The 25,846-nt window shown below is 51.9% G+C and overlaps 1 protein-coding gene across 1 annotated transcript; it reads right to left on the bottom strand.

Annotated features, from left to right (window-relative positions):
* Nucleotides 1-955: 955 nt before the first annotated feature.
* LOC134401908 (uncharacterized) lies at nucleotides 956-25,761 on the bottom strand. Its single transcript, XM_063131254.1, has 17 exons — nucleotides 25,561-25,761; nucleotides 24,953-25,070; nucleotides 24,394-24,471; nucleotides 23,346-23,465; nucleotides 22,605-22,821; nucleotides 19,055-19,188; nucleotides 17,503-17,703; nucleotides 14,305-14,462; nucleotides 13,474-13,633; nucleotides 12,439-12,547; nucleotides 11,344-11,477; nucleotides 10,054-10,165; nucleotides 9,485-9,681; nucleotides 6,694-6,920; nucleotides 5,065-5,203; nucleotides 3,708-3,753; nucleotides 956-1,942 (listed from the first exon to the last, which is right to left on the bottom strand). The coding sequence occupies exons 1-17, from the start codon at nucleotides 25,665-25,667 to the stop codon at nucleotides 1,806-1,808; spliced, it is 2,394 nt and encodes a 797-aa protein (XP_062987324.1). The 5' UTR covers nucleotides 25,668-25,761; the 3' UTR covers nucleotides 956-1,805.
* Between the last annotated feature and the right edge of the window lie 85 nt (nucleotides 25,762-25,846).

A 25,846-nucleotide genomic window follows, 5' to 3' on the forward strand; every position in this document is an offset into this window, starting at 1 on the left:
TCGGCCTGCCTTTGTCAGACTGAACCAAGCCGCTTTCTGATTGGCTCTCAGGCTCAAGGCCCCTCCGGCCACACGGAGCAGGTGACGGCTGCGGTACCTGAGTCTTGCATACCTGTGGGCCCGAGTGTGTTCCTGCTATAAGAGCAAGGTCTCTTCTGAAACCTTGCAAGCGTGTAACGCTGTACCTGAAAAGTAGATGCAGTGTTTGTGCCCTATTCTGTAACATTAATCTTGTAAGCCAGCAAAGCCTTTTGTGTGTGTGTGTGTGTGCTTTACTAGCTGATCTTTAGTTCCCCAGAATAAAGCATTATTTGTCAAGATTTGCCTATTTCTCTGAGTTATGTCTAACCTTGATGTTGGGAAAGTGGGTTGCTAATTTAAAAGGAAATTAAAAAACAAAAACAGGTTGAAGTAGAAGAGGTTTTGTTTAATCCCCACACTCCTGTACCTCACCTGAGCCGAGATCTGTGGTAATGAGTGATAGCTAACAGCATGGAAGCCAGTTGTGTGCCACCACCCTTGAGCACCTTTCTTGATAGATTAATTTTTAAAAATAGGGTGTGCGTTCAAGAAGCAGGTTGCTGTCAGGACTAGGCCTGTTCCCTTTAGGCTGGGGGAAGGAGTTTCAGGTGATCAATTAGAAGCAGAAACATACCAGCCTATACGGGGAGGGGGGAGGTGACTCTCATGGGCTCTTCACCAGCTGGGCAGGAACTTTCGCCAGACCCTATTGCTGAAAGTGTAAACACAACACACTCTGTGGGAAACCAGTATTCTTCCGAGGTTGGGGGGGACTGGGACGACGACACTTCAGGGCTGGCCCATCCTAGAGTATGCTGCAGACTCAAATGGGCGGAGCTAAAGGCAGGCGAGAGAAGGTCAGCCCGGCTAGCTTCTCACCAAAGAAGAATTAATGCGCTGATTAATACCCTTTGAATCAAGTTACAACCACAGATGCAGGCAAGGATGTTTATTTAGAAGCCAAATGCTAAAGGAAAGCAAAACTCCTACAGATATTGGAGCAAACAATGGATTACTGAAAAGCTACACAATAATACGTAGCGCTCTTATGTCTGGGCCACCTAATATCAGGACTCCAGTCCAATTTTAAGGGGCTAAATCCCAAAAACAAACTTCAGAGAAGCAAGCGGGGCCTGGAGTCTGCACAGAGACTCCCTGGCCTGCTGGCAACGTCTCAGAGAATTGAGGCATCGCTTCCAGTTTTGAAGGCCCTTCATCAGAAGAGATCCCCAGATCATCAAACTCAGAGGACTCTTTTGCCTCTGCTCTTGCACATGGACAGCACCAAGGCAGGCGGCCTCACTAGACTCTGCTGCCCCAGGACTCAGTCAAGTGTTTTGAGACAGACGCGCCACCTGGTTTTGAGTGACCCACAGGGGCACAGATGGAGCTGTGGACTTCTACTGCCGCACTGGCTACACTCCCAACAACAGTATTGAGGCAGGCTGTCCAAGATCACGAGCTTTCCTCGCCCCAGAATCGTTAGACGTTCTAAATAAAAGGGGGAGAAACTTGCTAAGAGGCGATGTGGCCTCATGCGCAGAGCACCGCCTAACCACCCTCCCGCTGTGGGGAGGGAAATGTGCTTCGCGGCATTTGCAGGCACTTCTAAAAGGGAATGGGGGCACGCAGGATAGCGAAGTTCTTCCCACAGAATGTGGTTCGGTCACCAACGCACAGTCTGGAACGTTCCTTCAACAGAGGGGAGGTTGCCTCCTTCCACAGCCGTGAGATGTGGCCACACGAACACAGGACCCAACATGGGGTGGCCAGGCCAGGAGGCCTCAGTGGCTCATCCAGGAGCAATCCGCAGGGCGAGTCTCTCGGCCAATTTCCATCTTCCCTTCCTCCTCCTCCTCCTCTGCATTTAGATTTGAACACTTCCCCCAAATTCCCTCTTTGGCTCGGACGCGGAGAACACCTGTCAAAAGAGAACAAGGCAGCTCACTTACTGGCTATTTCCAGCAACGGACACGACAACTCTAGGCTCTCCCGCACTAGAGACCTTCAAGAGGCAGTTGGACAACCATCTGTCAGGCATGCTTTAGGGTGGATTCCTACCTCGAGTGGGGGGTTTGGACTTGATGGCCTTGTAGGCCCCTTCCAACTCGACTAATCTATGATTCTCCTCGCCACCTCTCAGTCTTGCCCTACGGGGTCCTCTGGGATGGCAACGGGCTGCAAGAGTTGCATGAGACTTGCCCCCTTCCACGTGCTGCTCGTTTTCTACACCATCATCTTCATCACGGCTATTATTTTCAGAGATGGGAGGGATGGAGAATTGGAGGTAGGAGGGAACAGGCAGGCCCAAGAAAAGCACCGTTGATGTTCTCTCATTTAGCTGAGCATTCCTCATTTACACTTCTGAGACCGTCACCCGCTCCAGAAAATGGCTGATCAACCAAGGCCCCGGGCCCTCCCCTTGGAGCCTCCTCCAGAGACACGGCCCTTGTTCTCAAAGGCCCTTTGCAGTTGTCAGACTTCCTCTCTTGGAGGATTCATAGAGGGTTGAATTCTCCTAGAGGGGCTGGATCACACTCGCACTGGGGTGAAGCAAAGGCTGACATTCCAGCATCCCTCCAGGGCTTGTCCCCCGCCCAGTCTCTCTGGGATACTCTTCACTGACCCTCTTTTAAAAAGCCTCATGAGAACTTGGATGTTCCAGTTCTACCCCTACAGCACTGCACAAAACCCCTGGCCCAGGACAACTGTTTTTGGCCCAGATCAACCACTGGAGACCTAAAAACAGCCTCCAAACCCTGGGAAGGTGATCATAGAATACCAGAGTTGGAAGGGACCTACAAGGCCATCGAGTCCAACCCCCTGCTCAATGCAGGAACCCAACTTAAAGCATCCCTGACAAATGGTTGTCCAGCTGCCTCTTGAAGGCCTCTAGTGTGGGAGAGCCCACAACCTCCCTAGGTCACTGATTCCATTGTCGTACTGCTCTAACAGTCAGGAAGTTTTTCCTGATGTCCAGCTGGAATCCGGCTTCCTGTAACTTGAACCTGTTATTCCGTGTCCTGCACTCTGGGAGGATCGAGAAGAGATTCTGGTCCTCCTCTGTGTGACAACCTTTTAAGTCCTTGAAGAGTGCTATCATGTCTCTCCCAGTCTTCTTTTCTCCAGGCTAAACATGCCCAGTTCTTTCAGTCTCTCTTCATAGGGCTTTGTTTCCAGACCCCTGATCATCCTGGTTGCCCTCCTCTGAACACGCTCCAGCTTGTCTGTGTCCTTCTTGAATTGTGGAGCCCAGAACTGGATGCAATACTCTAGATGAGGCCTAACCAGGGCCGAATAGAGAGGAACCAGCACCTCACGTGATTTGGAAGCTATACTTCTATGAATGCAGCCCAAAATAGCATTTGCCTTTCTTGCAGCCATATCGCACTGTGGGCTCATATTCAGCTTGTCAACCAGGGATATCTGCTGACCCGCCTACACATCTCTCTATCTTCCCCCACAGTCCCACATTGAGTCCTACTAGGACGACGTGACATTCATGTCGCAATATGAGCTCCTTCAGCTTAGACAGGTTTAGCAAGCTTGACTGGACCTCCACGTTTAGAGGCAGCAGAGCCGTTCTGCCCCGCCTGTAGGCTTCCCAGAGGCATCTCTGAGGCGCCGTTCAGGTCTAGAGAAACCCTCTGTGGGCTACACCATTGAAGGGGCGCGTGTGTCCTTACCTGCAGAGCCAGGAAGGGCGTGTTCAATGTCAGGCTTCATGTCCACCTGGAAAAATGAAGCAAAAAGCAGTGCATCGCTCTGATAATTGTGGTTTTAAGACATCTGGAGAAGTCAAAGATCTCCAACAGCTTCTTAAAGAATCCTACTCCAACAAACGCAAGTGCATGGGCCGGGGGGGCTTGACACAGGATTTGTCATGCTTTAGAATGAAGGAGGGAACAGCAGTAAGTGTGCACGTACACACACACACACACACACACGCTATACCCACCAGAGCAGTGTGTGAAGATCCTGGACTTTCTGCACTGAACCAATTTGTACTGGTCTCCCTGGTCAATAACAGCCTGAGGAATTTTCCCTCAAAGTCTGGGCACAGCGGCTCACGTCCATCAGGAAACCGCCCCCCTCCCTTGAAGATGCAACACAGGTAGAAAGAACCAAGCAAAACATTTTAAAATTGTTTTTTTAAAGATCACCCAATATGCATACCCCAAGATTTTATGGAAAAGATGAACCCTAATTATTCATGTGCATAAACCTAAGCAGTGGAATAATCGCTTCACTAGAGGTGTCATCCCCTCCCAACTGGTTTTGATGTATTTCCAGCAATATTTGGTGTCCTTCCAACACGAGTCACTCCTGTATTATTCTGGTCATGCACAGGTGGTTTGGAATACCAGGGAGGCGAAATGCTGACCTGACCCTGACCTTCACGGTCAAGTGGCCAAGATGGAGCCGCTGTCCCCCATTTGGTATTTTAGCTGGGAACACGTTCCAAGTCTTGGGCAAGGGACACGATCGGCTATTTTCTATAGAACGGTTCCTTAGCAGTACGACGGGAGTTGCGTAACCTCGTGCTGCCGCTTGGCTCACAGTGGCCTAAAAACAGGCATTTCCTCCAGAGACGCTAAAGAGAAGGGGACAGTCTCCAAGAGACGGGCAGGGCTTAGAATCATAGAATCGCAGAGTTGGAAGGGGCCTGCAAGGCCATCGAGTCCAACCCCCTGCTCAATGCAGGAATCCACCCTAAAGCATCCCCGACAGATGCTTGTCCAGCTGCCTCTTGAATGACTCTACTGTGGGAGAGCCCACAACCTCCCTGGGTAACTGGTTCCATTGTCGTACTGCTCTAACAGTCAGGAGGAGATCAGAAGAACTCTTGCTAGAAAAAGCACCCGCACACACATACACACCCACCCACGTTCTTGTCTGAAGAACAACAACTGATCCAAACAAACACTTCCACCTTGGACTGGACAGAGGCCCAGGCTGCCAAATTAGGAAGGTGGGATTTGGCAAAGGCGTTGCTTCTCTGATGGACCCTCCCTGGACACCTCACGTGCCGTCAAGACTTACGCAATGCAGAGGTGCCCCCGGAAGCCCGAGTGCCTTCTGCTTGCCGTCCTCCAGGGCAGGCGCTCGGCTTGCGGTGGCCAGAGGACGGGACGCGGCGAAGCCCTGGGCACGGAGCTCTGACTTGGCTCCTGAGGTCCCCCTGCAGATGGAGAAAGCTGCGTTGGGACGGAGCAGGCCCGAGCTCCACCCCACCCTGTCTGGAGAGAACAGAGATGGTCCAGCCCCACCGCCCAGGCCCACTCCGAATGCCTCCCCTCCTTCAATGCTGTGTAAATGTAAACGGCACCTGCGTCGACTCTGGATTTCTCTATTAGGACTCAAGCTGCTCCCTAGAAGTCCCAATAAGGGTGCCTCTGCCCAGTGAATGGTTCAGGAGCAGCACCCAATGCTGCAGCACTGCTGAAACTACGCAGCTCATGTGCCTGGTCTGTTCCTGGTCGCAAGTCCCATGTAAGCGGCTCTTCTTCCCCTCTCCCTTTAGGGCAGGGCAGGGCAACCTGTGGCCCTATGGCTGTTTGGGCCCACAACCCCCATTATCCTTCATCACCGGCTATCCTGGCTGGGGCTGATAGGAGTTGTAGGCCAGAACATCTGCAGGGCCACAAGTTGCCTCCCATGCTCTAAAGCAGCCTTCCTCAACCTGGGGCGCTCCAGATGTGTTGGACTGCACCTCCCAGAATGCCCCAGCCAGCTGGGGCATTCTGGGAGTTGTAGTCCAACACATCTGGAGCGCCCCAGGTTGAGGAAGGCTGCTCTAAAGGAAGAGCGGGGTGAAGGTAAGCGCAGCAAAGGAGTAAGGCCGGCATTCGACAGGTGCAGAGCACCAGAGACACGCCGTTGCCATGAGCCCCGGGGCACATGGGTGAGGAAGGGGAGCAGGCCTGGGCCTCCCCCTTTTCAGAAGCAGCTTGTCCTGAAAACACCCCTCAGAGGTAGGAAGGGCCCTGAAGCTCAGCAGCAGAGACCCCCCCCTCCTCTGTGCACACAACGCCCCGGGCAGCATCTCTCAGGCGGCAGGACTGGGAAGGGCTTCTCTGCCCTTGGGCGGTGGCTGCTGCTGCTGGCGGCCAGGAGGCCACGCAGGGCTGGGGTGCGAGAGACTCCTGGCTTGACTGGGCAGAAGGAAGCTTCCTTTGCAGGAGGGGGGGGCATCACACACATCACCCCAGCCCCTGATCTGAATAAGGCGTCCCCGGCTTCTCTACGCATCCCCGGCTTCTCCAAGGCAGCTCTGGCTTCTCCAAGGCAGCTCTGGCTTCTCTACAGCAGCTCTGGCTTCTCCAAGGCGGCCCTGGCTTCTCTACCGTGACTCTGGCTTCTCCAAAGCAGCCCTGGCTTTTCTACAGCGTCTCTGTCTTCTCCAAGGCGTCCCTGCCTTCTCTATAGCGGCTCTGTCTTCTCCAAGGCAGCCCTGGCTTCTCCAAGGCGTCCCTGGCTTCTCTACAGCGGCTCTGGCTTCTCCAAGGCGTCCCTGGCTTCTCCAAGGCCAGACAGCATCCCAAGGCAGGGCAGGATCTCAGGGCAAGTGTGGCGGAAGAACCCACCTGCCCTGAGTGACGATCCTGCCCCCGCCACCTCCATTGCAATTCCTACTGCCGCCGCTGCCGCCACTGAACAGCAGAGACTCACCACAGCAGAGCAGAGCCAGCAGGGTCACATCCTGCCCCGGGTGCTGGGCCCTTGCACTTCTTCTGCAGCTGCGGCTCAACGGCTTCTGCTGCTCTCTTTTGGCCGTACGGACGCAAGCTCAGCGGAGGGAATTGGGGCGGCTGCAGGACAGCGATGGCCCCGTGGAGAGGTGGGGGAGCAGAAGCCCTTGGCGGCAGCTCCGGGCTCCCAGCACTGTGCTTGGGCTGCTACAGGAACAGAAGAAAAGGGAATCAAACCACCAACTTGCATGTTAGAAAACGCGGGATTTGCCTTTAGCGGGGAGACGCCCCCTTCTGCCCACCCCTCCCCAGCCCTGTGGTGGAGCGCTGAGCGCCCTCTGCCCCGTCCTCAGCACCTTTCTCAAGGGAAGAAGAGCAGCCTGAGGGGGGCAGGAAAAGAGGCTCCTCCCACTTCCTCCCTCAGGCCAGAAATGGCTGCTGAAGCAACCAGGCCAGTGACAGACGGCCCCAGTCTTGCCAGAGCCGTCGCCCCGCAGGGGAGCCGCTGGGCGGCCATCAGGCAAACAAGCAGAATTCACACGCCAGGGAAAGCACTGCTCTCTCCACTTGGTGCCAGGTGTAACAGGGGCAAAACAAAACAGCAGCCCCACACCTATGCGTAGACGGCCCTGACTCCCGGCAGCATCATGCGCCGAAGCCCTGGGAGGCCCAAAGGTGGCGGAGGCCGACCCCCGAAGCTGGGAGTGCACAGTGAGGGTGCGAAGGCGGGACCAAGCCTCCACCCTGCACGCCTCTTCCAGGCCTCGCGGCCCAAGAGGCGGCTGCCCCGTGGAGGGAGGGAGGGGGCCCGGGAGCTAAGGCCTCGGGAAGACGGGGGCTCCCCAAAGCCTCAGGGGCCCCTGACCTGCGTGTCTCGTTCAGGGCTGTCTGAAGGGCTGAGGTCGATGCAATGGCACCCGTCCTTCCTTCCTTCCTTCCTTTCTCTCTGGGGTGCCAGGAGAACAAGGGAGAGATCATGGCAAAGTGTCACGCTGTCTGTGGAAAACACAGGCGCCTGGGTGGCTGAACCGGAACCCAGGGCCACTACCTGCCTGTGGAAGCAGGGGAGGCCTCAGACCTCACCCAAGACCCTCCTGGAGAAACGCTGGAGGAGCAACCGCTGAGGGGAGCAGGACAAAGGCGCGTGTCCTGGCGTTGCTGTGGAACCAGAGTGCTCTCCTGCCCCCCCTGCTCCGCCCCCATTGAAAAACCAGCCTCTGAAGGAGGGTGAAGAGGCCCCCTGCGCTTGGCAAGCTCCACCTTCACTTAAGAAGGGCCCAGCCTCCCACTGGGCAGAGGGAGGGCCGCCGTGGGTCTGGACCACTGGAATAAGTCGGGGGAAGGCAGCTCAGGGAGACCGCCGCCCACACACGCAGGCACGCAGGCGGTGTCCAGCTGTCTCAAGTGCCGCGCGATGGAGGCCAAGGTAGCACAGGACTCAGGATGCAGCATCTGATGACAGCAACGGGGCGTGAGAGGGTCCGCTCCCTTCCCCAGGGCCCTACTTATCTATCTAGACTTAGGGGATGGAGCGGCTGGCAGCTGGGACGCTTCCCAGAAGCCCACCCATTCATCGAATCATAGAATAGCAGAGTTGGAAGGAGCCTACAAGGCCATTGAGTCCAACCCCCTGCTCAAGGCAGGAATCCAGCCTAAAGCATCCCTGACAGGTGGTTGTCCAGCTGTGTCTAGAATGCCTCTAGTGTGGGAGAGCCCACAACCTCCCTAGGTAACTGATTCCATTGTCGTACTGCTCTAACAGTCAGGAAGCTTTTCCTGATGTCCAGCTGGAATCTGGCTTCCTTTAACTCCGTGTCCTGCACTCTGGGAGGATCGAGAAGAGATCCTGGCCCTCCTACGTGTGACAACCTTTTAAGTATTTGAAGAGTGCTCTCATGTCTCCCCTCCATCTTCTCTTCTCCAGGCTAAACGTGCCCAGTTCTTTCAGTCTCTCTTCATAGGGCTTTGTTTCCAGACCCCTGATCATCCTGGTTGCCCTCCTCTGAACACATGGGCCTTTGGGCCCTTCCAACGAGGACACCTCCCCCACTGACCCCCGCTGGGAAGGGAGGGGGCTCACTTGGGCTGTGCAATAGACGCCCAGCGATTCCAGCTTCTCCTGCCCTCGTTGCAGGCTGAGCATCTGAAACCAGACGCTGTCCCGGTGACTTGCCTATGCGGCAGAGTCTTGCTATTTACTGTTTTACTCTGTACAGCACCATGTACATTGATGGTGCTATATAAATAAATAAATAAAAATAATAATAATAATAATAATAATAATAATAATAATAATAATAATAATGATGCAAGCTAGCAGTTTTGAAAAACGCCTCTGATCCCGGGCCTTATCCAGGATAACCAGCGCCTCTTGGGTGTGCAGGACTAGAAAGGAGAACCGAAGATTGTACAATGTTGTACAGTGCAGCAACACACGGAGCTCTTGGCCAAATGCCTGGCAGAACTGTAGGGCTGCCTAATCTGTACTATTGCTCCTTTATTAAAGGAACAGAATTGAGCATTGCTTAAATTCATACCTTTAAAGCCCTGCTGAAGCGTGGAAATAAAACCTAGAAGAACTTGAAAAGGACGCCTGCTTAGGAGGAGTGAAGTAGAAAGAACCATGACTGGTTCAAAGACTTGGGCCTTCAGAAAGGTCTGATGTGCATCTTCTTGCATGGGGTAGCTGCCTCCTCTTCCTCCTCTCTTGAGCTCGCTCACACACACACACACACACACACACACACACCTGGTATGAAGGTCGTTTATACCTGGATGTGGGGAAGAGCGACTGCTCCAAGCCGGATGTCCATGAAGGCTGCCGAGAAGCTTGTGGGCTCTGGACTGCGCTGCAGCTGCTGCTCCACTCTGGGGGCCGAGTCCTCGGTCTGAGCGGGGTTTGGAAGGACGTAGTCCACACAAGAGCGCTTACAGAGCTTGTCCACTTTGGCACAGATGTCCATTAATTCTGGGGGGGGGGGGAGAAACCCAACACGAAGAAGAAGCCCATGTTATTTCTCCAAGGCCCCACAGAGCAGAGCGCTGCTAGAGTGCAACATTATCCGCCGCCCTGGGCTGTCCACAGCCTCCTTATTTACGCCCTTGCAAACGAAGACTCACTGGCACTGCTGAGGATACAATTCCCTGTGATCTGGTTATTAGGAGCTGAGCCGAGCCTTGTCTGGGAAATACCAGACGTACCTTGTCTCCGGCCCACAAATCCTTTCCCCTCGAAACTTGACTCTGCTCGGAGTCTAAAAACGCAACCCAAGTCCTTTGGATCGCTTGCCCCAGACCGCGGCCCCTGGCCGCCTTTCCCATTGGAAAGGAGACGCTTTACCTGGAATGATCTTTGCATTCCTCTGAACGGACATCAGCATTGGCTCAAACTGCATCTTCAGGGATTTATTCAGCTCCTGAACCAAGCTCTGGAAGCTCGCTCGGATGTATTGCTGGAACAAAACGTTACACAGACGCGGTTGGCGCAAGAATGCTCCCCTTCCATCCTTCCTTCGCACCGCTCCTCGTCAGGCCAGGCCCACCTCGACTAAACGGCTGCGCCAGAAACAAACAGCAACAGGGAGGCGAAAGGAACTTGTGTGACAGCTTCTTGGAGGTGCCCAGAAAACAGCCAGCCAGGGAAACGGGTCTCTCCGCTCTAGTTAGGGCACGTACGTGTGGGATCTGAAGGACCCTCCAAGCCTCTCCTGAGCAGCCCTGGCTGCTGCTGCTTCCTGCCTTCCTTCCCCATCAGCTGTTCATCACCACGGACAGCTCCCCCGCCAGTTCTCAAAGGGAGCAGGGAACCTCTCTTCCAGGAGGGTTTCATAGAATAGCAGAGTTGGAAGGGGCCTACAAGACCATCGAGTCCAACCCCCTGCTCAATGCAGGAATCCACCCTAAAGCATCCCGGACAGATGCTTGTCCAGCTGCCTCTTGAAGGCCTCTAGTGTGGGAGAGCCCACAACCTCCCTAGGTCACTGGTTCCATTGTCGTACTGCTCTAACAGTCAGGAAGTATTTCCTGATGTCCAGCTGGAATCTGGCTTCCTTTAACTTGAGCTCGTTATTCCGTGTCCTGCACTCTGGGAGGATCGAGAAGAGATCCAGGCCCTCCTCTGTGCGACAACCTTTTAAGTCTTTGAAGAGTGCTATCATGTCTCCCCTCCATCTTCTCTTCTCCAGGCTAAACACGCCCAGTTCTTTCAGTCTCTTTTCACAGGGCTTTGTTTCCAGTCCCCTGATCATCCTCTGAACACGCTTCAGCTTGTCTGCGTCCTTCTTGAATTGTGGAGCCCAGAACTGGACGCAATACTCTAGATGAGGCCTAACCAGGACCGAATAGAGAGGAACTAGTACCTCACGTGACTTGGAAGCTATTTGGTTCCTTCTGTGGCCGACCAGCAGCACGAGGAGGAATCTGTAAAGCTTCACGGAAAAGGTGTGGCTGGTTCCTTTCCCTTAGGGACGCTATACCTTACGTGGGAGGAATGCCAGGGCCTTCCCAGGTGAAGCCCAGCTGCATGCAAAGCACACTCAAGGTTTCAGCCAAGAACTAGGAGCCCTAGATTGCACAGCTGCAGCAGCAGCAGCTGCCCCAGTTATTGCCTGGAGCGAGGCGTGAGGCTCACCTGCAGCAGATCAAGTTCCTCCTGCAGCTTCTCTGCAGCAGCATCGAAGACGGTGTCCTTCTCGTTGTGGATGAAGGCCTCCATCCTCTCTTTCATCCTTCGGAAACAGCCAGGGCCGGACATCTGGGTGCAAGCTGCACAGCAGGGGCAGAAGTCAGCGCCTGCCCCCTCGCCAGCCGCGCCTGGCAATCCGCAACCCTGCCCCCATTGCAGCCGCTGCCTACGGAGCGTGACACGGGCTTCTACCTTAACCCAACTGGGTTACTTTGCAAAGCCAGTTCCTTCCCTTTCGCATTTCTCAGACGGTCCCCTGCAAGGCATGCGTGGGGACCCCGCAAGCTGAAAGCCAGCCTTGCAGCATTTTTGACATAAGTTCAGTGAGACAAACACAGCTGCTGCCCAGAAACTTATTACTGTTTATTAAAACATTTGTATCCTGCCTTGTATCACAAGGAACTCCGGGCGGCGTACAGAACGTCGTTCTGTGTATTTTAACTGGAGATCTTGTGGCTTAAAAAACCCACCCTAAGCTCTTGGGATAAAAGCAGGCTACAATTCTGAAGGAAAGAGCCAAGAGCTGAAGCTACAATCAACAGCAACGGCCACTCGGGAGCTCACTCCTGAAAACATTTGCCACGACATGCTCATGAAGGGGGTGGGTGGGTGTGCTGCTGCTGCTGTGCAGCTTTATCAAACTCAAGGTAGCCAAACATGTGTGCTTTGCTTAACTCAAGAGAGATGCGCGCCCCCCCCCCCCCGATCTCTGTTACGGTGACTGTCTCAGAGGCTTCCCCCTGTTCTCTGCTTCCATCAGTGATGGCCAAAGTACAGACAGGATGCTGTGTGTGTGTTTATGTGTCTAAAGCTCTGTCAGCCTAACGTTGCCTTCTGGAAGATTTAAGGGATGGATTTTTTCTCAGAGATCCAAGACCCCCCGGACCAATCCCGGTCTCCTCATCTGCAACCCAGTGGGGGCTCTGACTAGAGTAAAGCTCTTCCCTGCAGCCCTTGGACCCATCACGGCCCCACTGGCAGCTGTGGGCCGGCCCCAGCCGAGCCAACCGGGAGGGAGTGCGCTTCAGTGCGATGCATCACCGGTGTATGCTGGTTCCATGCGCGCCTGGATCGCTGGCGTCAAGACACGGGAGATCATTCGATGCTTTAGCTCGATGTTGAAATTCAGATCCAGGGTAAAGTTAAGTAACTGAGAAAAGATGGGGGGGGGGAACACACATTATAAGCCTGCCTGGGGGGGGGGGGGTCCCAGTCAGGGCCAGCACTGCCATAGAGGCAGCTCAGGCAGCGGCCTAGAGCGCCAAGCAAAGGAGGGCGCCGAACGGCACACCCGGAAGTTGCTCTCCTAGAGCGGCTTCCGGGCGCTCTGTTCCAAAGCCGCCGCTGCCACGGCCGCCCCCCAACCCCAGCGTCCTGCCTTTGAAGCCAGCGCCCGGCCGGAAGCCACTCCTGACTTCGAAGCCAGGACGCTGGGGTTGGGGGGCAGCGGCTTCAGAATGGCACACCCGGAAGCCATTTCCGGGTGCGCCACTTCGAAGCCTCCACCCAGCCCCCCAACCCCAGCGTCCTGGCTTCAAAGCCAGGAGGTTGGGGGCGGGGCAGCAGCTTCAGAACGGTGCGTCTGGAAGCCGCTTCGGGGTGCGCCGCTTTGAAGCCTCCGCCCCACCCCCCAACCCCAGCGTCCTGGCTTCGAAGCCAGGAGCGGGCACGGGGGGCGGGGTTTGGCTTCAGAACGACGCGCCTGGAAGCCACTTCTGGGCGCTCCGCTTCGAAGCCTCCGCCCCACCCCCCAACCCCAGCATCAGAGCGGGCGCAGGGCGGCTTTAGTACGGCGCGCCTGGAAGCCACTTCCGGGCGTTCTGCTTCGAAGCCTCCGCCCCACCCCCCAACCCCAGCATCAGAGCGGGCGCAGGGCGGCTTTAGTACGGCGCGCCTGCCTAAGGTGCAAAATAGTCTGGCGCCGGCCCTGGTCCCAGTGAGCGTGGCCTCTCAGCCACTCCACCTCTTCCCTTGCGGATGTCACACCTCTGCCCTCACTGGGTGCAGCTGCAGCTCAGAGAGCGGAGAGCAGCAGCCACGAAGCCCACGCTGGGACCACGCCAGCCCCAGCCTCACCCTTGCTCCAGCCGCTTCCATCTGCTGGCCACCAATCGCACGTATCGCCTCTTCCAGTCTTCTGTCCTGGCTTAGTTTCCTCTTGAGATCTCTGAAGAAGGATTTCAGCCTAGCCAAGACAGCTTTAGCGAAGCCATCAAGGGAGACGATCAACTTAGAGCTGGGAAGGGGGTGGGAGGTGGAGAGGGGGGTTAGAGGGCTGGAAAAGGCCCAGTGGCCCCAGCTACCCCCTCACCGTGTCCCCCTTTTCCAAGGCCCAGCACTCATTTCCTAGCGTATCTGCCGGGGCCCAAGTCCCGCTGCTACAGCGCCCACTGCCACCACCACAGCTGCCCTTGGTCTTTCGAGCCACAGTCATGGCACGGCCGGTTCCACTCGCCTGATCTCTTCTCCCACCTGTGATTTTCTCTCCAGCCATTTTCCTCCTTCAGCAGGGAAAATGGAGCTCCTGGAGCCACTTAGGAGAAATAATGACGGGGGAGGGGGGGCATTTCTGGGACAGGGGGAACTGCAGGTGGGACAAGTGGTCAGCACATGCCTCACAACGTATCACATCTCGTTTGGCCCGGGTAGTTGTGCCTTTGGTCACGTCCATCTGTCATTTTGCAGCCTTTGCTCTCTAGTGGCTGCAGCCCTTCCCACTTTTGCACCCTTTGTCAACCTGAAAAATACCCCGCCCGTTAGCTCTTCCCCTGCGCGCTTTGGTGCTCGTAAGAGAGCCGCCCCATAACCTATCCTCTCAACTCCACCTCACGCGGCCTACTTCCACGGAGCCAAGATGTTCTGTCCGCATTGGGATTCCCTGAAGCGCCGGAGCAAAGGGGGACATACCTGAAGACCTCGTGCCAGGGCATAGAGAGGGCCTTATATATTGGTTCTGCAAGGTTGCTGTTGAAATCCACACATGGGGTATTTGAAGAGGTGGAGGTGTAGACACCATGGCGATTGCACGCTGCACGGTATGTGGGGTATACACAGCCGCCATAAACCTGTAAGAGGAGAACGTGATGCAGCCAAGGCGGGTGGGCTACTCTGTTCTATGGACAGGCACTCAAAACACGAAAATCAAGCAACCGACTGAAGTTCACCAACATGCAAGTCCACCCATCGAAGCATCCTACCAAGGCCACTACTTGTGTGTAAGTTACCAAAGTAAGCGATGCAGAGAGGAGGTTCCTGTGGGTGCCTCACTTTTCACGCATGACTAAGAGAAGCTCGAGCCTTTAAGATATTGGGCCTATTCCTACGGAAAGTGAAAAGTTTTATACTTACCATGAGGTTCTGTTACAGTCCAGTGGGTCGGAGACATCCATCATGGATTAGCTCCTCTAGGGAGGTTGTGGGCTCTTTTCCCACACTAGAGGCCTTCAAGAGGCAGCTGGACAACCATCTGTCAGGGATGCTTTAGGGTGGATTCCTGCATTGAGCAGGGGGTTGGACTCGATGGCCTTGGAGGCCCCTTCCAACTCTGCTATTCTATGATTCAATGATCCTCCCACTGCCCGGGATGGGCAAAGGAACGTGTGTGCAAGGTGGATGAGCATCCGAGATGAACACGAAAGAGAGAATTGTCTCAGACAGCTATTAACACATTTACTGGAGAAGAGCACGACGCGTTTCAGCCTCTTCCTTTTTTATTAGGCCTTCTTCAAGGGGTCCACAGAAATTGTTTACAACAGATTGTCTTTGCTATAAACACTGGTGACTTTTCTCTAATAGATTTGCTTAGAGCACCCTGAGACCGCTTCTCCCTTTTGCGTTCAAGGAACACGCAGCCAGGTCTTTGTGCCTCCGTGGCTGCTCCCAGACAGCTCTTTTCTGGCCGAAGATTCAGAAGGAAGCCCATGTAGGGGCCGCTAAAGAGACAGGACAAAAACCCCATCTTCTAGGGATTGGCACTCGCTGTTTGGAAGAACGCAATTAATGAGACTGTGCTGCCACAGGGTGTGGAACGGATCGTCTTCTGCGCAACGAATCGGAACGGAACTTCACGGCAAGCACCCAACCTTCCATACCGACCTGATGCGAGGAGACAGCCATCATGGGATGCACAGACGCTACTGTTCCCGTAGGGTGGGCCCCAGAGCAGGCTGAACCCGAGGTAAAACCTGTCGTAATGCACCATGCCTGAAGGCTGGCGCCAAAGCTTATCTGTTCGGGTTTATCATAGAATCATAGAATAGTAGAGTTGAAGGGGCCTCTAAGGCCATCGAGTCCAAGCCCCTGCTCAATGCAGGAATCCACCCTAAAGCATCCCTGACAGAGGTTGTCCAGCTGCCTCTTGGAGGCCTCTAGTGTGGGAGAGCCCACCACCTCACCAGGCAACTGATTCCATTGTCGTACTGCTCTAACAGTCAGGAAGTTTTTCCTGATGTCCAGCCGGAATCTGACTTCCTGTAACTTGAGCCTGTTATTCCATGTCCTGCACTCTAAATGTGTGACAGGAGGAGCAAGTGGCTACCGTGCAGGTCTCCACCGAAGGGGCGACGGTGGAGAGGGAAGGAAAAGGGACCTCACCAACTAACTGGCTTTGGCTCTCCAGCAAGGCATCTTTTCTTGGAGGCTTGACTGGCTCTTGAGTGAAGGAATGGTGGTTTGAAGACATTGCAGCTTTGGAGAGAACAGGAGGGAAAACCACCCTACATTGGAAGGTTCTTCCACTTAACCGGACTCTTCCCCTTCTAGATGGGCTGACAAAGAAAGAGAATTGGGAGTCCGAAAGATGCTCATGAGAAATGCTTCTAGACTTACAAGGCTTCCCTTTAGCAGTGAGCCCAAGGTCTTAAAAGCTGCCTTATGACAATTCAGACCATTGGTCCATCCAGCACAGGATTATTTACTCTAAATGGCAGCTGCTTCCCAGGGGGTCCATTAAAGAAGGATCTTTCCAGACCTACTTGCAGGTACCGAAAACTGAACCCAGGACCTTTTGCGGCAAAACGTGCTCTCCCACTAAGGTACGGGCCTTCCCCAGATCTTGGGGGGGGGGGGCTTGCTTGGCCATTGAGGAAGAGGAGTTGGCTGAATATGCTTGAGAATACAAGCGTTGCAGGCCTGGGAAAACGGAAGTGAATTTTTTTTACGGGAAACAGATGGGCCAAACACAGCCTCTTCCCACTGTGAGGGTCCCCAGAATTGCTTGCGAGCCCCGGTAAAGACCTCTGGATTGTTCAGACTGGACTCAGGGTGGGAACAGATCCCACATCTTCCTGTTTTGGAGATCTGTTGTGATCAGCCTCCATTTGCGCAAGGGCTGGTTGGAATCAGTGGGGCGCAGGCGTCAGCTGTGCCTGGACATGACAGCACACACACACACCCCGCCAGGATAGAATCCTCGTGACCTGAAGCAGCAGCAACCAACCACTCTTCTGATCTGAGTGGGGAAGGGGCTTAACGAGCAGCAGTTTGGGTTCAAGAGAGCAAGAGGCCTGTGTGAAGTGTTTGCTGAAAGAGAAACTAGAAGATGCTCTACCCTGGGTGGAGGCAAGAAATGGACTCCCTAGAACAGCCTTCCTCCACCTGGGGCGCTCCAGATGTGTTGGACTGCATCTCCCAGAATGCCCCAGCCAGCTGGCTGGGCCATTCTGGGAGATGCAGTCCAACACATCTGGAGCGCCCCAGGTGGAGGAAGGCTGCCCTAGAAGTAGCCACAGAAGCCAGGGCCCAAGGCCCAAAGCCCTGCTCACCTGCTCCATGCCAGACCTGGGTAGCGAGATGAGTTAACCCACGATGGATGTCTCCTTGTACCGGATGGGAATTCTTCTGCGCAAGCCCCCTAATTCACCCAAAACAGCAGGACCAACGAATCTTCAAAACGTTCAATGCTAAGACAGAGCAGGACGTCCGTTTTTTAAAATGCTGGCTGCTACCAGCCAATCCTATTTACCCTGGTTTACGTTTGCTTCCAGGTATTATTTCTGTGGCACAAAAAGGATATTGGGAGGCAAGCAAAAAGGCGGATGTGCTGAGCGCGGGACGTGGAAGGTGAGCACACCGAGAGCCGCTTTTGAAGGGAAGGAAACTGCTCACCGGAGAGCCCCAGCTTCGGACTATGGCCTCGCTGAGCTCCTTGGCCTTAGCGGTGCCCTTCCGCAGGCTGGCAAGGATGAGGCCGTCGAAGTAGCCCTGGATGTCGCGGAGGCTGCCGTCTATCGCCTCCTGGAGGAGGCCGGGAAGGTCCTGCAAGGACCGCTGGATGATCTTCTGGACTTGGGCCCGGTGAGAGTTGTCCTAGAAACCCAAAAGAGGGAGGATGTTAGAAGCAGCCATCTGGTCAACAAGGCCGTCTTTTTCAGCGCCAGGTTAAGACTTTGCTCTATTCCCAAGCCTTGGGTGGGTGGGTCTTTAATGCATCAGTTGAACTGTTTACAGTTATCACTGGTGTTTTAAGTAACTGTTTTATAGGGGGGTATTTTAGAGGGTGAGAGCCTCGTGTGGCGCAGAGTGGTAAGCAGCAGTTACTGCAGCTGAAACTCTCCCCGTGGCCTGAGTTCGATCCCAGCGGAAGCTGGTTCTCAGGCAGCCACCCTTCCATCCTTCCGAGGTCGGTAAAATGAATACCCAGCTAGGTACCTGCGACTGGGGAAGGCCATGGCAAACCACCCCGCTATAAAGTCTGCCAAGAAAACGTCAGCGAAAGCAGGCGTCCCTCTAGGAGTCAGCAATGACTCAAGTGCTTGCACGAGAGGTTCCTTTCCTTTCCTATTTTAGAGGGCAATTGTTTTTAGCTGCTTTAAATTTTATATATTCAATTTTGTTGTAGGTCAACTTCAATCTGTAAGCACCTTGAAAACAACACAGTGATTACTAGACGCCAGCATGGATTTGTCAGGAACAAATCCTGCCAGAGTAATCTGATCTCATTCTTTGATGGGGTAACCTCCCTTGTGGACTGTGGGAATGCTGCGGACATAATATATCTTGACTTCAGCAAAGCTTTTGACAAAGTGCCCCATGACATTCTGATCAGCAAACTAGCTAAAAGTGGGCTAGATGGAACAACTATTAGGTGATTCCACAGTTGACTCAGCTAGAATCATAGAATAGTAGAGTTGGAAGGGGCCTATAAGGATCACCAGCTGCAACTGACTAATGTGAAATTGGCAGTCACAGGCCAGAAGACCTTTTCCTTTGCTGCCTCTCAGCTGTGGAACGTGCCTGCTGACTTCTTTGAACGTTTTTAAGTAGGCATTAAAGACTCTATTATTCCAGCACGCCTGCCTTTTTAGAACCTTAGTGCTGACCATTATATATTGTTGTTATGCTGTAGTGTTTTATCAATTGTTTTATCTTTCAAAATTGTTTTAAACATTTTTATGCTGCCTAAGGTATTGTTTTATTGTGTTTAAATTGCTTTTCACTTCGTATGCTGCCTAGGGTATTTTGTATATAGGGTTAGGGATATAAATTGAATCAATAATAATAAATAAATAATGACGACCCAGCGCTTAAACAACCAGACAAGCATCATTTCCAAGTATAGAAATAGGAACTTTGGGTCCAGCACCACTAATTCCAATACTAGCAAGTTTTTAAAGCACTGGATTCCTATTAGGAAGGACCCTGTTTGAAGCTTATTCACCTCTGCTCTCTGGCTGGTTAGATAATTCACCATTTGGCTTAGAACCCGTGCCAAGTCCCTGATAACCTTTTGCGTCGCTACCATGCTGTGCTTCAAGGCCGTGTCAATGGCAAACTTCTTCAAAGCCGGTATTTCTGAATAAAAGGAAAGAAAATGAAAGGAAAATGAAAGCAAGGGAAATGTTACAATGCTTCTCTCAAGATAAATAAAATGGACTTGTTTGATATGACTGTGCGATATGGCTGCAAGAAAGGCAAATGCTATTTTGGGCTGCATTAATAGAAGTAGAGCTTCCAAATCACGTGAGGTCCTGGTTCCTCTCTATTTGGCCCTGGTTAGGCCTCATCTAGAGTATTGCGTCCAGTTCTGGGCTCCACAATTCAAGAAGGACGCAGACAAGCTGGAGCGTGTTCAGAGGAGGGCAACCAGGATGATCAGGGGTCTGGAAACAAAGCCCTATGAAGAGAGACTGAAAGAACTGGGCATGTTTAGCCTGGAGAAGAGAAGACTGAGGGGAGACATGAGAGCCCTCCTCAAATACTTAAAAGGTTGTCACACAGAGGAGGGCCAGAATCTCTTCTCAATCCTCCCAGTGTGCAGGACACGGAATAACGGGCTCAAGTTAAAGGAAGCCAGATTCCGGCTGGACATCAGGAAAAACTTCCTGACTGTTAGAGCAGTACGACAATAGAACCAGTGACCTAGGGAGGTTGTGGGCTCTCCCACCCCAGAGGCCTTCAAGAGGCAGCTGGACAACCATCTGTCAGGGATGCTTTAGGGTGGATTCCTGCCTTGAGCAGGGGGTTGGACTCGATGGCCTTTTAGGCCCCTTCCAACTCTGCTATTCTATGATTCTATGATTAAACGCTTCATGAGATAAATGTTTCTGGTTTTACAATAACGGAAAAAATACAAATAAAATCACAATATAATCAACAATGTAAAACTAATGAACGCGCCAACACAGCATGAAGATCCCCCCAATTCTCACAGATGACAGAGTGGCAACAAAGAGCTCCAAAGTCCGAGAGAGAGAGAGAGATTCTTGACATGTCCTCACTACAGCACCAGCCTCAATACGCTCTCTACCAAGCGCAGTCAGCAGGAGGCAGGAAAGGAGGGTGCCTGGATAACCGAACGTAGCAGCAGCACAGGAACTAAAGTGGTGGTGGTCTCCAGGGAGGGGCAGGCGACCCGATGACCCACCATCCGAGGTGGCGTTGCCTAGAGTGACCCTATGAAAAGGAGGACAGGGCTCCTGGACCTTTAACAATTGTAGAGAAAAGGGAATTTCTGCAGGTGTCATTTGTATATATGGGGAACCTGGTGAAATTCCCTCTTCCTCGCAACAGTTGCAAGCTGCAGGAGCACCACCCTCTTTTGTATCTGGTCGAGAGGGAAGGGCTCCTGCAGCTTTAACTGTTATGATGAAGAGAGAATTTCACCCGGTGCTGCATGCATACAAATGACACCTGCTGAAATTCCCTTTTCTCTACAATTGTTAACGATACAGGAGCTCTGCCCTCCTTTCCATATGGTCACCCTAGCGTTGCCCATTCTACGCACTTCTCCCTTATCCTCCCTGCCCTGTTTCCCTTACTAGATGGAATGCGCTGAACACCAGCAAGAGCAGTTAGGGAATTGTGGAGGTGACAGAAGAGGAGAGGCAAAGCAACAGAGGCAGGGCAGTCGCCCTTCCAGAGGATGGGAGACTCCCAGCATCAATGGCATGGCATGCACGCGGCAGACACGCTGGGACCGCTAGTGCCCAGCAACGTGGTGGAAAAGAAATCTGCAACCAAATGATGGGCTAAGACTCAGAAGCGTGTTTGTTGATTTAATCCACTTCTTAGCTGCCTTTCAATAAGGAATATTAAATAAGTCCAGTTACAATAAAACACCATTTCAAAATCTTCGTCAGCAGTGAGTACCATAAGCAAAATTAAAGTGGATGAGAAACCAGGCTACCTGCAGTGCTACACAAGTTTGTCCAGGCTTCTCGAACTGTGATAGAGAGAAGACAACGCAAGAGACACAACCAGGTTCACAATGAATTCTGGGTAACTGGCATAAAAAAAATAATGTTCAAAATGAACAGGATGGTGTCCAAAGAGAAAATGCTGATTTAAAGGCCTGTCACTTGGGCCAAAAGTTTATCTGAGTAACGGAACAGGTGTGAGACTGCATAATTCCAGGTCAAAAGTGTACTGAAAGTTTTTGCTTATCCATGAAACAGCAAAAAATATTATGTAAGTATAGAATCATAGAATAGTAGAGTTGGAAGGGGCCTATAAGGCCATGGAGTCCAACCCCCTGCTCAATAAAGGAATCCACCCTAACGTATCCGACAGATGGTTCTCCAGCTGCCTCTTCAATGCCTCTAGTGTGGGAGACACACATGAGAAACACATCAAAAAGCTTGTTATACAGATGTCTAGAAAATGTATATTAGCAATTTTTGAGTTACCTCCTCAAAGATGTAAGTCAAAATTGATCATTTCTATCTTGATAGGTTACATCTAAGCATTTTAAGTATGTTCTGTGGGTTGTGAACCGCCCAGAGAGCTTCGGCTGTGGGGCGGTATATAAATGTAATTATTTAATAAAGAAAGAAAGAAAGAAAGAAAGAAAGAATGTTGAATAAACAATGAAATAATAAGACTGTGAGACCAAATTCAAGGGGCAGTAGATAATATTAGTTATGAGGTAATTTCTACACAAACAGTTTAAATATATGCTGATGTTAGATTGTGGGAGCTTTTTATTAGAAGTTCACCAGGCCTGACTACCTGACAGCTGAATGATAGCCTATTCAGTATTGAATAGGAAACTTGGTATTAGAATGAGATCTCTCCTTTTCAAAATGTTAGGACTAAACGTTTGGGAACAAGACGTTAAGAAATTCTATTTCCTGTGAAGTTATTAAGATCCAAGGGTCTCTTTAGCAATACTCTGTTTAAGAACAAAAATGTTCTTAATATAAATAATATAAATGTGTTTATAGGCATAATATATTCTAACATAATGTCACAGGAATATTTCTAATACAAATGAAAAATAGATCTAAAAGATTTTCCTGTACTAGCTCTTATTAGTACAAACCCGGGATTGCAACCCACAATCTTAGATGTGCAGTTTGTTTAGAAGGATTTTTATCTGCTATAGAGGGTAAACAGGCAGCTAAATCCTCCCAAAATACTGAACTATAGACAGATAGTTCAAACAGAGTCAAATCCATTACACATTTTGTTCTTCCTTTCTTTGTGGAGACCTGAAGGAAAGGCAGGCAAAATGTAGTCCGTAAGTTACAGAACAAAGCCGTCTCCCCTGACATCACTTTGGTTGCAATTCTCTCCTCACTTACGTAGGAGTAAGCCCCATAGGCGTCAATGAAACTTGCTTCTAAACAGACGTGTAGGGGATTCTGCTGTAACGGTCCCTTGAGATCCTCATGTCATCACTCTGCCAACCCTGAGTACAACTGAAGTGTATGAATGGATCCTGACCTGTTACAGGGAACAACCCAGGTGTCTACAGGACCTGCAAATACCTGTGTCCTTGACGTCATGGAAGACTTGAGGCTGGCCATCTCGGAGCAGCTTCCCACAAAGTTTGAGATACTCCGTAGAGCTGACTGTGAAAACCTGAAGCTTCCTGTCCTGGGATTCCCTAGGGTTACGGGACTCTGAACTGGCGAACTCTCCATCTTCCAAGTCTTCATCGTCATCCTCTTCATAATCAGGATACGCTGCTTCCCTCATCATTGCCTAAAACAAGAACACACACACACAACGCCATGTTTACTTTTTAGACTCCAATGGAGCAAGCCGTCTAATTTGCTGTTTGCCAAGGGCATGTGACAAACCCTGCTGGGTAAGTAGTTGCCGTATTTAATTTTTTTATTTATTGCATTTATATACTGCTGCAAACCAAAGCTCTCTGTGCTGCTTACTAAAGTTAAAAACAGTAAACATTAAAAACAAATATACAAAGTTTAAAAGCACAAAAACAACAGTATCCTTATAAAAACAGCTAATCTGGGGTCCGTTAAAAACAAACAAATTCAGCTTGTGTTGTTAAACGCTGTTAAATGCCCTAATCAACCAAATCCGGCCTCTCCAGCCCGGATGACCCACCGTCGTGGCCTCTAGCAACCCTAAAGGTAATTAACCAATATGCTGGCGAAGGAAACGTGAGCCTTGCTTTGCTACTGCAAAAGATCAGTGCCAGTTTATAGTCCCTCCTCTGCTCCGACGGGTCAGATCCTGCAAGGCCCACCACATGTTCCTACCTCCAGACCGGCGCTGAAATCCATCGCTATTTGTCGCTTGGAAAACTTATTCCGGGCCTGAACGCAGATCAGACTGATGGCACGAAGCTTCGCGTCCTTCTCTCTCTGCAAGGCACTGATCTAAAGAAGGGGGAAATGGGGAGAAACTGGGGGGCTCCTCAGGGAACAGAAGGGCACGTGGCCTTGAAGAGCGCCTCTGTTGAGTGTGGTGTTACACCCCACAAGTCAGTTCCCAAATGTATGTCTGCAGTTTGTAAGTCTGTGGTGAGTTTAGAATGTTGGCCTGAGTGGGGGGAGATTGAATATCTTAGGAGTGGGGAGGAGGGATATATAAGGGAAGGACTGAGGGGATTGTGGGGACTTTTGGGGTACTCTTAGAGTCTTTGGTGCTCTCTGTGTTTAGAGTACTTAAGTTCTGGGAAATTTGAGGTTCAGGGTAGAGAGTGGTGTCTTTGGAGTGTGGTGTGCACGTAGTTGACATATATTAATCAATACTGATAATAAAGAAAGCTCAAGAGTGATTGTGTGGGAGAAAGGAAAGCGTGTATGTGAATGAGTGAGAGGATTGGATGAAAGGTTTCAAAAAGGTTTTTAAATGTTTTATTTGAAACAAAGCTTGTGAACTTTTAAAAATAAATTTTAATTATTTTGTTTTTAACTACCACAAAAATCCCACGTGTCTGGCATTTATCATCTGAGGTTTACACATTTAGCACCCGCTCTGACAATAATTCACCTCAGCACATATAATTCACAGTGCTTTATTATTGAAATCCTTCTCCATTTAAACCCCTTTCTCCACATAGTTTGGAGGAAGGTGGTTTTTATCCCTTGCCTCAGGCGTATCAAGCGGTGGTGCTGGGCTTGAGCAGGGAGCAGCTGTGGCCAGGCCTGGTGTTCAGAGCCTGTGTCGTGGCACTGAGCACGGCGTAGGGGACACAGCCGGTGCCTTTAACAATACAATAATGTCCCAAGCAAGGTATCCGCAACAGGGCAGGAGGCAGCATGCCGGGGAGTGGGGAGTGGGCGGGGAAGGGAGGAGACTTACCCTGAACTCCTTCTCCAAAACTTCATGTTGCCTCCGCAGCCAGGCTGGATCTGCCGCCTCGCTTCCGCGTCTCTGCTGCTACTCAACAACACATACAGCAGCGTTATTTGCAGCTTGTGCCAGGAAGGGACCGGAGCACCGACCACAAGCGCAGCGGAGCTTGCTAAGGAAGGGCAGCTTCCTTGGCGCTCCTGACGCCCGCAAAAGAACTCATATATGCCATGTGGAAAGTCTGGTTTGTCTCTAGGGAGCCGAGGCATAGCTGGCGTTAACTACCCTGCGTTTCATGGCACGTGGCAAAGACGCGGGCACAAAATGCCACGCAGCATCACAGAGCCCTTCATCAGAACGTTGTGATAGCGTGGCCTGTTCTGATGAAGTCAACACTGACCGGGGTCCTCCTCCCCTCCACCCGGAGGAGAACAAACAAGCCCCAGGGCGGCTCCTGAGGAAAGCGGCGATTGTGCCATAGCTCCAAAGCCCACGAGTGCCAGATGGTGGCAGCAGCACTTGGGCCCAGGCCGAGAGGAATCACGCTTTCACAGGTGGACTTACGGACCTCTTGTTGCAGCTGCTCATAAAGGCTTCTCTTCTCCACTTCAGCTTGCATTTTCTGATTTTCCAGTTCCGCCAGTTCATCTTCTATGGCCTGAATCTCATCTTGTAATTGAAGGTCCCTGCAATATTCAGGCTACTGTTTTTCTTTTCCTTGAGAGCTATGTGTCTTCGTATAAGGATTCAACTTTAATTGTTGTCTTTCTGGTAGTACTGATGCTATGATACAATCCCAGGCCATCAAACAGGGCTTTGGCCTACAGCATCTTCTGCCGGCCAACAGGGCAAAGACGCTCAGCTCTGTGGTTGCCAACTAACCACAGTCAACCCCCTTCCTTTCCAAACATAACCACCAGGCAATCCCAAGGAGCTTCAGGGTTAAATTTTCCACTGACATGGCATTTCACAACAGCCTGTAAGAGCAATATGGAATTCGGGGGAGTTGCTGGACTTGACAAAGATACCTATACGATGCCTTTCTCTATCCTATACGGTACGTACGTGCATCCACAGCCCCTGGCCCAGCACCACATGTGACCCTCGGGGCTGAGACGGTTGTGTCCCTCAACCCCACGCACGCACACGCAACAGGCAGGCAGAAGCGGAAGTTACCTGACCAAATCCGTGATGTTGAAGCTGTCCGTCTTGGTGCACACAAAAGCCAGGCTCCCGTACCGCCCGTCCATGAGCAGCTGCCTCCGCAGGTTGGCGCTCAGCATCTCCCTCGCGGTTTTGTCATCCACGGCCCGAGTGATGCTGGCAACAACCCACACCGCGTTGCAGTCCTTCAAGTACTGGAGGAGAAGAGAGGGAATCAAGAGTCAAGCAGTTTTGCCAACAGGGGGCACATTCTTAACCTGGCTGCACAAAAACAAACAAACCCTCATTTCGTCTGTGT

Source organism: Elgaria multicarinata, chromosome 7 (genome assembly GCF_023053635.1).
Source record: "Elgaria multicarinata webbii isolate HBS135686 ecotype San Diego chromosome 7, rElgMul1.1.pri, whole genome shotgun sequence".
In the NCBI taxonomy this organism is placed as follows: Eukaryota; Metazoa; Chordata; class Lepidosauria; order Squamata; family Anguidae; genus Elgaria; species Elgaria multicarinata.